Here is a 10,413-nt window from a genome sequence, read left to right as displayed (position 1 = left end):
CTTAGAGACCCTCTGGGTTGGGAGGAAGCCCAGCCAGTGAGAAGTGAGAGACCCTCTGGGTTGGGAGGAAGCCCAGCCAGTGAGAAGTGAGAGACCCTCTGGGTTGGGAGGAAGCCCAGCCAGTGAGAAGTGAGAGACCCTCTGGGTTGGGAGGAAGCCCAGCCAGTGAGAAGTGAGAGACCCTCTGGGTTGGGAGGAAGCCCAGCCAGTGAGAAGTGAGAGACCCTCTGGGTTGGGAGGAAGCCCAGCCAGTGAGAAGTGAGAGACCCTCTGGGTTGGGAGGAAGCCCAGCCAGTGAGAAGTGAGAGACCCTCTGGGTTGGGAGGAAGCCCAGCCAGTGAGAAGTGAGAGACCCTCTGGGTTGGGAGGAAGCCCAGCCAGTGAGAAGTGAGAGACCCTCTGGGTTGGGAGGAAGCCCAGCCAGTGAGAAGTGTAATTTTGCTGCATCCTCCCGAGACCAGCTGAATGAAAAGAACCTTTTTTATTTTCGAGCTGCTGCAGTTTCCACTTGAACACAAGGGCACAGTTTGTGCGCCGTACGGATTCGGAAGTGAAGTTATTGTGGTGTCGGTACAAGGAAACAGGTGTGCGAAACTTTGACGTGTGTACAAAGCTGCATGTTAGAAGTGCAAACTGCGAGGGGGATTTTCAGAGGAGTTTTTTTTCTTTTTCCAAGTAAATCTTTTTGTACTTTTGGGCGTTCCTGATCTCTATAAGATTGTAAATAGTGTGCATTTTGTTAGGCACTGAATGTACACACTTTTTAATTTATTTTTAATGCATGTTTATCGCTTACCTGTGTATCCTCCCACACTGAACATGTAGCTCTGAGCACACAGTGTTACCCTATTGCGATCTATGTATAAAATACATGCTGTATACAGTAGGTGTTTCTGCTTTGGAAGCGAGGCTTCATTAGTATGGCGTGACATTGATAACATCCCTGAGTTTCTGGGGGGTGGGGGGGAGGGGGTGTAGCAGAGAAAGCTGCCAGCCATTCCAGCTGAGAAGGGGTTAATAGAATATGCGACTGAAAAGAAACCTATTGTCACGTTTGAGTGAATGGAAAACACGTGGGCTGTTCTGCCACTTTATTTATTTATTTATAAAATATTTTACCAGGAAGTAATACATTGAGAGTTACCTCTCGTTTTCAAGTATGTCCTGGGCACAGAGTTAAGACAAATAATACATGTTTACAAATACAGTTACATAATGAGCAAGGTATACATTATATACAAGACATTGCATGCACAGTTAAAGATAATTTGTATTATGGGCGCATGAAACAATTACAGACCAGATTAACATGTGTGACAGCCTTAGATTTGAAAGAACTTAAACTTGTGGTGGATGTAAGAGTCTCCGGTAGGTTGTTCCAGTTTTGGGGTGCACGGTAAGAGAAGGAGGAGCGTCCGGTTACTTTGTTGAGCCTTGGGACCATGAACAGTCTTTTGGAGTCTGATCTCAGGTAATAGATAGGTGCTGCATGTGGTAGGGGTGAGGAGCTTGTTCAGGTAGCTGGGTAGCTTGCCCATAAAGAATTTGAAGGCAAGACAGGAAAGGTGAACTTTGCGCCTAGACTCGAGTGATGACCAATCTAGTTCTTTGAGCATTTCGCAGTGATGTGTGTTATAGTTGCATTGGAGAACAAAACAACAAATTGAGTTGTAGAGGGTGTCAAGTTTGCTAAGGTGGGTTTGAGGTGCCGAGCCATATACTATGTCTCCATAGTCAATAATTGGCATTAACATCTGCTGTGCGATACGTTTTCTGACCAGGAGACTTAGGGAGGATTTGTTCCTGTAGAGTACCCCTAGTTTGGCATAGGTCTTGGTTGTCAGGGTATTAATGTGCATCCCGAATGTTAAGTGGGAGTCAAACCATATGCCCAGGTATTTAAAACTAGTAACAGGAGTTAGGATGGTGTTAGTGTTGGTTGTAATCTGGAGCTCAGTCGCTGGAAGCTTTAAAAATTTAGTCTTGGTCCCAAACACCATTGTTACAGTCTTGTCAGTGTTTAAAAACAGTTTGTTTTGGGAAATCCAGTTTTCGAGTCTGAAAAAGTCAGACTGAAGTATGTGTTGAAGGTCAGAGAGGCTATGGCTGTGTGCATATAGGATTGTGTCATCTGCATACATGTGTATTGAGGCTTCCTGACAAGATGTAGGAAGATCATTGATGAACACTGAGAAGAGTAGGGGCCCCAGAACAGAGCCTTGCGGAACGCCACAGGTGATAGCCAGGGGGTTAGAGTTAGCGCCAGAGATTGACACATGTTGGGATCTACCTGATAGGTAGGACTGAAACCAGTTTAAAGCATGCTTCCCTATTCCAGAGCTCTGGAGTTTGTTGAGCAAGATAGCATGATCAACAGTATCAAAAGCCTTTGCAAAATCTAGGAATACTGCACCAGTGAGTTGACCCCGTTCCATTCCACACTGGATTTCATTGCAAACTTTTAGCAGGGTAGTTACGTAGAGTGTTTGGGGCGAAAGCCAGATTGGAATTGGCTAGGAAAATTTGTCTTGTTATAGTAATCGCTTAATTGGGAGTGGACACATTTTTCCATGACTTTGGATAGGATTGGGAGAAGGGAGATTGGTCTGTAGTTTGAGACAGTGTTTTTGTCCCCACTTTTGAAGATTGGGACAACTCTGGCAGCTTTCCAGGTCTTAGGGATATGGCCAGCAGACAGGATAGAGTTGACTATGGAAGCAATTGGTTTGGCAATTGCTGGGGCACCAAGTCTTAGGAACCTAGATTGTAGTAAGTCAGGTCCACATTGGCTGCTTAGTTTTAATTTGAGAAGCGCTTGTGTAATCTCTTCGGATACTGGGCCAAATTGAAAATTGTGGGCAATGTTGGGAGGGGGTGGGGCTATAGGGGTACTCCCAGGATGAGATTCAGGTTTGTGGTTTGGGTTGCGTTTTGCTAATAAGTTAGTAGCACACCCCACAAAGTAATCATTGAATGCATTTGCAATGTCGGTGGGGTTTGTCAGAGTAATATCGCCCTTAGTGATATTACTTGGCTGTTGGTGGTTAGAAGGCTGGCATATGTTGTTGATAACCTTCCAGAAGTTAGCTGGGTTTGATGTGTTCTGGAGGAGATTGTCAGAGTAATATTGTGCTTTTGCGTGCCTTGTTTGCCTTGTGCACACGTTCCGCAGGCATCTGTAGTGATTGAGATCCTTGGTAGTGCCAGATACTTTGTGGCTTTTCCACAAGGCATCCCTGAACTGGTAGAGTGTTATAAGGTCGTGTAACCCATGGAAGGTGGGCACCCCGTACCCTTATTCTGCGTAGTGGAGCATGGGTATCACAGAGTTTTAAGAACTCGGATTGGAAATAGTCGAGCGCAGAATCAAGGTCAGGAATTAAATCGATTCTGTGCCAAGGGCAGTTGGTAAGGTCAGCCAGAAATTGTTGTGGGTTAAAGTTTCTAAATGTTCTAGTGAGGAGAACTTTAGGGCTTGATTGGGGCGGTTTAATTTTCCTTACACAGTACATTATTGCATGGTCACTGAAAATGTCCGGAAGGATGCTAGAGGATTGGATTCTGCTGGGATTTGAGGAGAGAATCCAGTCAAGCAGGGAATGGTTGTGCGATTTCAGGTTTGTCCGTGTGGGTTGGGAAATGAGTTGCGATAGGTTAAGCGACTTGATTTGTGTGTGGATTTTGTGGTTTTTAGGGTCAAGCCAATTGAAGTTGAAATCCCCAAGAACTAGCAGCTGACTCTTCTCATTCTGAGAGGAAATGGAGCCAAGAAACTGGGTGATATCAGTCAGGGATTGTAGAGGGCCTTAAGGGGGGCGGTAGATGCCAGCAATCAGGACGGGCTTAGAGAAGGGGAGGCAGATTCTGCCAACTAGGATTTCAAAAGAGGTTGGTCTTGGTCTTACTGCGGCTCCTGAAGATTGAAGTGTCAGCTCTTGAGTGCAAAGCATTGTAAGATACCTGCAGTGCGGGAACGTTTTCCCCTCTCCGCGCTCTTTATCAGGTCTGAGAAAACGTTGAGTCACTGAAGTTGAGCCCCCTCTGCTCTGGAGCAAAGTGGGGGGCCCAAGATTTTTCAGGGGGGCGCGGCGGTTGCAGAGGCCCTGCGCTCTTCCCCACAGCATTGTAATTTGTATGCTGGAGGATCACGTGAGGCCTCCGCACTGTCTCCTACCTTCTCTTCGGCGACGCGTCACCATGGCAACACGGCATCAAATTACGCTGTGGGGTCACGCGACGTCGAAGACAAGAAAGGAGGGGGTGCGAATTTGTGAGGAGAGCAGGCAGGGTGAAAGTTTGCACACCCCTGGTCTAGAGGGAATAACGGGTAATGTTGAAACAAAAGGTAAAGTGACTGCTTGTAAAGTGCCCTCCCCCCCCCAACAGGTCAGGTTTTCATGATATCCCTGCTCCAGCACAGGGGGCTCAGTCTTGAGCCTCTGATTGAGTCACCTGTGCTGAAGCAGGGATATCCTGAAAACCTGACACGTTGGGGGAGCTTGAGCTCTAGAGTGCAAGCTCTCAGGACCAGGGCCCTCATTACCTCCTGCACCTGTGCGTATCTGTCCCTGCAGGTCATTCCCTCTATGTAACTGACCTCACGCTGTACCGCGCTGCACAATATGGTGGCGCTTTACAAAGTAACGATAATAATGTGACTGCCTCCTCTGACATTACACTGAGTAGCAGGGGCGGGTATGGCCCCCGGAGAGAGGGAGTCGGGGTATGGCCCGGTCCCCCGGAGAGAGGGAGTCGGGGTATGGCCCGGTCCCCCGGAGAGAGGGAGTCGGGGTATGGCCCGGTCCCCCGGAGAGAGGGAGTCGGGGTATGGCCCGGTCCCCCGGAGAGAGGGAGTCGGGGTATGGCCCGGTCCCCCGGGGAGGGAGTCGGGGTACGGCCCGGTCCCCCGGGGAGGGAGTCGGGGTACAGCCCGGTCCCCCGGGGAGGGAGTCGGGGTACGGCCCGGTCCCCCGGGGAGGGAGTCGGGGTACGGCCCGGTCCCCCGGGGAGGGAGTCGGGGTACAGCCCGGTCCCCCGAAGAGAGGGAGTCGCGGTATGGCCCGGTCCCCCGGGGAGGGAGTCGGGGTACAGCCCGGTCCCCCGAAGAGAGGGAGTCGGGGTACAGCCCGGTCCCCCGGAGAGAGGGAGATGCGGTATGGCCCGGTCCCCCGGGGAGGGAGTCGGGGTACGGCCCGGTACCCCGGGGAGAGGGAGTCGGGGTACGGCCCGGTCCCCCGGGGAGGGAGTCGGGGTACGGCCCGGTCCCCCTGGGAGGGAGTCGGGGTACGGCCCGGTCCCCCTGGGAGGGAGTCGGGGTACGGCCCGTTCCCCCGGGGAGGGAATCGGGGTACGGCCCGGTCACCCGGGGAGAGAGTCGGGGTAGGGCCCGGTCCCCCGGGGAGGGAGTCGGGGTATGGCCCGGTCCCCCGGGGAGGGAGTCGGGGTACGGCCCGGTCCCCTGGGGAGGGAGTCGGGGTACGGCCCGGTCCCCCGGGGGGAGGGAGTCGGGGTATGGCCCGGTCCCCCGGGGAGAGGGAGTCGGGGTACGGCCCGGTCCCCCTGGGGAGGGAGTCGGGGTACGGCCCGGTCCCCCGAGGAGAGGGAGTCGGGGTACGGCCCGGTCCCCCTGGGGAAGGAGTCGGGGTACGGCCCAGTCCCCCGGGGAGGGAGTCGGGGTACGGCCGGTCCCCCGGGGAGAGGGAGTAGGGGTACGGCCCGGTCCCCCGGGGAGAGGGAGTCGGGGTACGGCCCGGTCCCCCTGGGGAGGGAGTCGGGGTACGGCCCGGTCCCCCGGGGAAGGAGTCGGGGTACGGTCCAGTCCCCCGGGGAGGGAGTCGGGGTACGGCCCGGTCCCCCGGGGAGGGAGTCGGGGTACGGCCCGGTCCCCCGGAGAGGGAGTCGGGGTACGGCCCGGTCCCCTGGGGAGGGAGTCGGGGTACGGCCCAGTCCCCTGGGGAGGGAGTCGGGGTACGGCCCGGTCCCCTGGGGAGGGAGTTGGGTACGGCCCGGTCCCCCGGGGAGAGGGAGTCGGGGTACGGCCCGGTCCCCCTGGGGAGGGAGTCGGGGTACGGCCCGGTCCCCCGGGGAGAGGGAGTCGGGGTACGGCCCGGTCCCCCTGGGGAAGGAGTCGGGGTACGGCCCAGTCCCCCGGGGAGGGAGTCGGGGTACGGCCGGTCCCCCGGGGAGGGAGTCGGGGTACGGCCGGTCCCCCGGGGAGGGAGTCGGGGTACGGCCCGGTCCCCCGGGGAGGGAGTCGCAGATGCAGAATTTGGGCACTTCCTGGCTCTGTGTTTTGTCTGCTAATTACAATGTAACTTTGAACTTCTCTTAAAGGAACAGGGGAGAATACGCGCCATCCCTTATACAGGGCCCCTCGCTTGTTCTAACTGTTCTTTTTCCTTCATGTTTCCTGCAGCATCATCGCATTTTATAAGGAAATCCTCCCGTACATTTCTGTTTTGGCAAAGACTTGAATGTGTACATTTCTAATTAACGTAGCGCAGGGCTTGGTCGTTACTGTATTACTTGGTTGGAGCCTGAAAAGGAAGCAAAATGTGTTGTATATTTTGTAATATTTCTTTGCGTCTTGTTCATTTTACTGGCGGATACTTTATAAAAATAACACTATTTTCTTCCTAGCAAGGAGCAAATCCTTTTTTCTTACGTTTAATGCAGAGTCCAGGAATAGCAAATTCGGCTGAATTTGCCAGATTTTGACTGCTCCGATTTTTATACGCACCGATTTGTGGCATTTCATAATACAGCGCTACTTCCAGCTGTCGCGGCCAACTCCAGTCCTCAAGGGTCAGGTTTTCAGGATATCAGTGCTTCAGCACAGGTTCTGCATTCATTGACTGAGCCACTAATTTAGCAACCGGTGCTGAAGCAGGGATATCCTGAAAACCTGGCCCTTGAGGAGCAGTTGGCCACCCCCTGCCTTAATGTGCTTTTGTGACATTGGATATATATGGCCCACTGTATTTATACATCTTTTTTTTTACGCTGTAATACTGCAAACTCCTCCGCATTTTATTAGTTTTCTTGTGTAGCGCTGACCGTATACGCAGCGCCGCCCATAGCGAGTCCCTGTCCCACAGAGCTTGCAATCTACTGGCGTACAAAGAGGGAGTTTGCAAATCAGACATGTCCATTTTGGCGATAACCCTTTCGCTGCCCGCGTCGTGTTGGCTATCAAGGTTGCTGGCCTCTCCGGCAGCCTAGGGGTTTACAAGGTCCCCTTCCCCAAATAATGTGTACATATAATCTGTCCTGATGAACCCCCTAGGCTGCCAGCAAACTCGGCTCCTCCGGCAGCCTGCGGGTTAATGAGGAAGCGGCCGGGCCTCTGTTGCTAGGCAGAGCCTCCTGCCCGTGACGTGTCAGAGCGTTCCGATTGCGTTATGGATACATTGTAGCAACCTGTGGCGGACGTGCAGCTTTGGCTCTCCCATTGTGACGTCACGGGCGGGGACGGCTTCCCATTGGCCCCTCCCTTGTTGTTTACCTCGCTGGGAACATTGTAACTCCTCCCTCCTCCTCCCCCCTGTCAGTCGGCTGCTGGAGGTGGCAGGAGACAGAGGGGGGGGGGAATCTCCGGTCACAGCCTCGGCACCAGGCCCCAGTGCAGCCCCTGTGCTCCTGACAAGCAGTGGGCGGGGATTACATGGTGTGCAAGGGGAGGAGACACCTGGAAGAGGAAAAAAAACCCATCTTATTTACTTTGTTCCACTCCCCTCACCATCAACAGGAGCAGCAGGGCCACCTACCCTGTCTGGCAAGCAGAGCGGTGGGTGCCTCTCTTTCCCAGCTCAAGGAAACACAAGCTGGGTTCTTATCAATAGGGGATCTGGAGGAGACCACATTCAGATCCTTCAATACACCCAGACAGATTAAACACAGGAGGCAGATCGGATCCCCTGCTGGTTGATGCCTATGAGGAAGGGGGGAGAAAGGGATTTTGTTTTCTACCTGTGGGTTATAAAGAGAATCTATCCCCAGTCCCTATCTGTATCAGAGGAAGAGGAGATCCGGTTGAAACGACATCATGAAGACGGAGATATCCACGGCGGCAGCTTTTATCTCCAGGCTGCTGAAAACCAGTGGGCTGATAGAAGAGGGGGAGCTGCAGGAGTTCACCCAGTCCCTGCAGGAGTCCATGAAAGGTGAGAGAGGGGCTCTTAATACACACTGGTCTCCCCCACCACAGCTTTGTGTGCTGAAGGGGTAGTAGATGCATGCAGGACGCCTCCAATGGAAGTGATGGGGTCCAGGCATTAGATGAAGGCCTTGCAGAGGGGGGGATTGCCATACAAAGGTTTTGGTTGTGTAGTTTGGGATGTTGTCTGATACAGTGGGCCACATGCCCGTTCATGTCTCTGTTGTATGGTTCTGTGTTGGCCCATTGAGTCTTTGTTTCGTGTTTTCGGGGAACAGATGGTTTATTTTAAGGCTGTGATGTGTATCAATGGGCCCTGACATTGGGCCATTACAGGACTTTAGTGGCACATTTGGTAAGAGGGTCACCGATGTGAGATTGCTGTCCGAATATGACATTTTACTGGGTGGTTTTGTCCACACACAAACCTTATTAAAATAAATCCGCCCCCTCAATGGCTCATCAAACTTCTGCGGTGTGTTGGTTAGAACACACTCATAGTGAGTATGTTCTTTTATAGGACTCTACCCACACTGCTGTATAAAAAGAAATACCTTTTTATTGTGCAAAAATAACGACCCAGTTACAGGACGGTACTGGCCCGTAGAGCAGGCATAACTACAAGGTAAATGTATATCGTTACTTGTATAGCGCCGTCCATATACTCTGCAGTAACACACGTCACCTAATAGGAATAAGGGCTTCAGACATAAAAGTAACAGAAGGTAAAAGCTGCCCGGAAGCGCGTAGAAGAGTTTATTTTAATGGCTGGCTAATGGTGTAAAAGAGTGCAAGCTTCTGGGACAACTTGGGCTCCTCCAGGCACAAAAGATTGTTATTGAACACGTCTGTGTGGTAGAGCCCAGCAGTAATGGCAGCGATGTTTTTTTCTGTCCTATGAAAGGGTTTGTGTGTTCAGGGATGGAGGGTTGAGTTGTTGAAATGAATCATTCTTAATGGGTTTTTTTTTCTCCCTCCCCCTTTTTTTTTTCCCCTCCCTCTTTTTTTTCCCTTCTTTCTTACGCTCTCCTCCCTCCCCGCTCTCTCTCTCTCCTCCCTCTTCCCCTCCCCATCTCTTTGTTTCCTCCAGATCATTATAAACACCACTGGTTCCCCCAGATCCCCTGCAGAGGGTCCGGCTACCGCTGCCTGCGGATCAACCACAAAATGGATCCTTTGATAGGAAGGGCGGCCGGAGACATAGGCCTGTGCCACCAGAGACTGTTCCAGCTTCTCCCCAGCGAGCTCACGCTTTGGGTGGACCCTTTCGAGGTCTGCTACCGCATCGGCGAGGACGGCTCCATCTGCGTCCTGTACGAGGGGTCCCCGGCCGTGGGCAAGGCCTTGGAAGCCCCCCACGCCAGCTGCAAAGACGCACTTCGAATGGGCAGGGCCAGTCCATCCAAAAACTACAGCATGATGACCGTTTCTAGTTAAAACAGACACAAAAGAGAATAATTTCATTCATTGTTCTTGTACAATTATGTATGTATCCCCCCCCCCCCACCCACTTTCATAACGAAGTTAGATAATGTAATTAAATGTTTCATCGTTGCCCCATAGCCATTAAAATTGTAGTACTGCCAGTAATCTCCTTTTCTTGTAGTACAAGGAGAGCGTAGAACAGCATTTCGGAGGGGCCAATGTCTCGTTTTCTTGTGTTATCAGTCGGTCTTTCTTTTTCCTCCCTGGAATTGTACGTTGTAAATGAATTGTCGAGTCAAGAGAAGATTTTATATTTTGGAAGAATCGTTGACTCTTTGTAATAAAAAAACACCACAATATTTTACTTTGTTTTTTTGGGTGGGATTCCTATGAAGAAAAGAGGCGTCTAAGAGGGGATATGATCACTATATACAAATATATTCGGGGACAATACAAGGAGCTTTCAAAATAACTATTCACACAATAACTATTCACGCCAAGGGCAGTACAAAGGACTCGGGGCATCCCTTAAGGTTGGAGGAAAGGAGATTTCACCAGCAACAAAGGAAAGGGTCCTTTACAGTAAGGGCAGTTACAGTGTGGGATTCATTACCCATGGAGACTGATGGCAGATACAATCGATATTGTCAAATAAAAGGTTGGACATCTTTTTAGATAGGAAAGGTATACAGGGATATACCAAATAAGTATACATGGGAAGGATGTTGATCCAGGGAGTAATCTGATTGCCATTATTTGGAGCCAGGAAGGAATTTATTTTCCCCTTATGAGATCATTAGGGTTTTTTTGTTTGCCTTCCTCTGGATCACTAT

General features: G+C 51.6%; 1 protein-coding gene across 1 annotated transcript; it reads left to right on the top strand.

Annotated features, from left to right (window-relative positions):
- Positions 1-7,536: 7,536 nt before the first annotated feature.
- On the top strand, positions 7,537-9,939 carry LOC142467872 (protein BTG1-like). Its single transcript, XM_075573810.1, has 2 exons — positions 7,537-8,162; positions 9,246-9,939. The coding sequence occupies exons 1-2, from the start codon at positions 8,045-8,047 to the stop codon at positions 9,590-9,592; spliced, it is 465 nt and encodes a 154-aa protein (XP_075429925.1). The 5' UTR covers positions 7,537-8,044; the 3' UTR covers positions 9,593-9,939.
- The last annotated feature ends 474 nt before the right edge of the window (positions 9,940-10,413 follow it).

Source organism: Ascaphus truei, chromosome 17 (genome assembly GCF_040206685.1).
Source record: "Ascaphus truei isolate aAscTru1 chromosome 17, aAscTru1.hap1, whole genome shotgun sequence".
Lineage (NCBI taxonomy): Eukaryota > Metazoa > Chordata > Amphibia > Anura > Ascaphidae > Ascaphus > Ascaphus truei.
The sequence above is the reverse complement of the archived record's forward strand: the minus strand, read 5'-3'. Positions and strand labels throughout refer to the sequence as shown.

Excerpts from the sequence above, each read along its gene's own strand:
- LOC142467872 (XM_075573810.1), top strand. The coding sequence starts at position 8,045 with ATGAAGACGGAGATATCCACGGCGGCAGCTTTTATCTCCAGGCTGCTG. Across the intron at positions 8,163-9,245 it reads CCTGCAGGAGTCCATGAAAG|ATCATTATAAACACCACTGG; the intron begins GTGAGAGAGGGG and ends TGTTTCCTCCAG.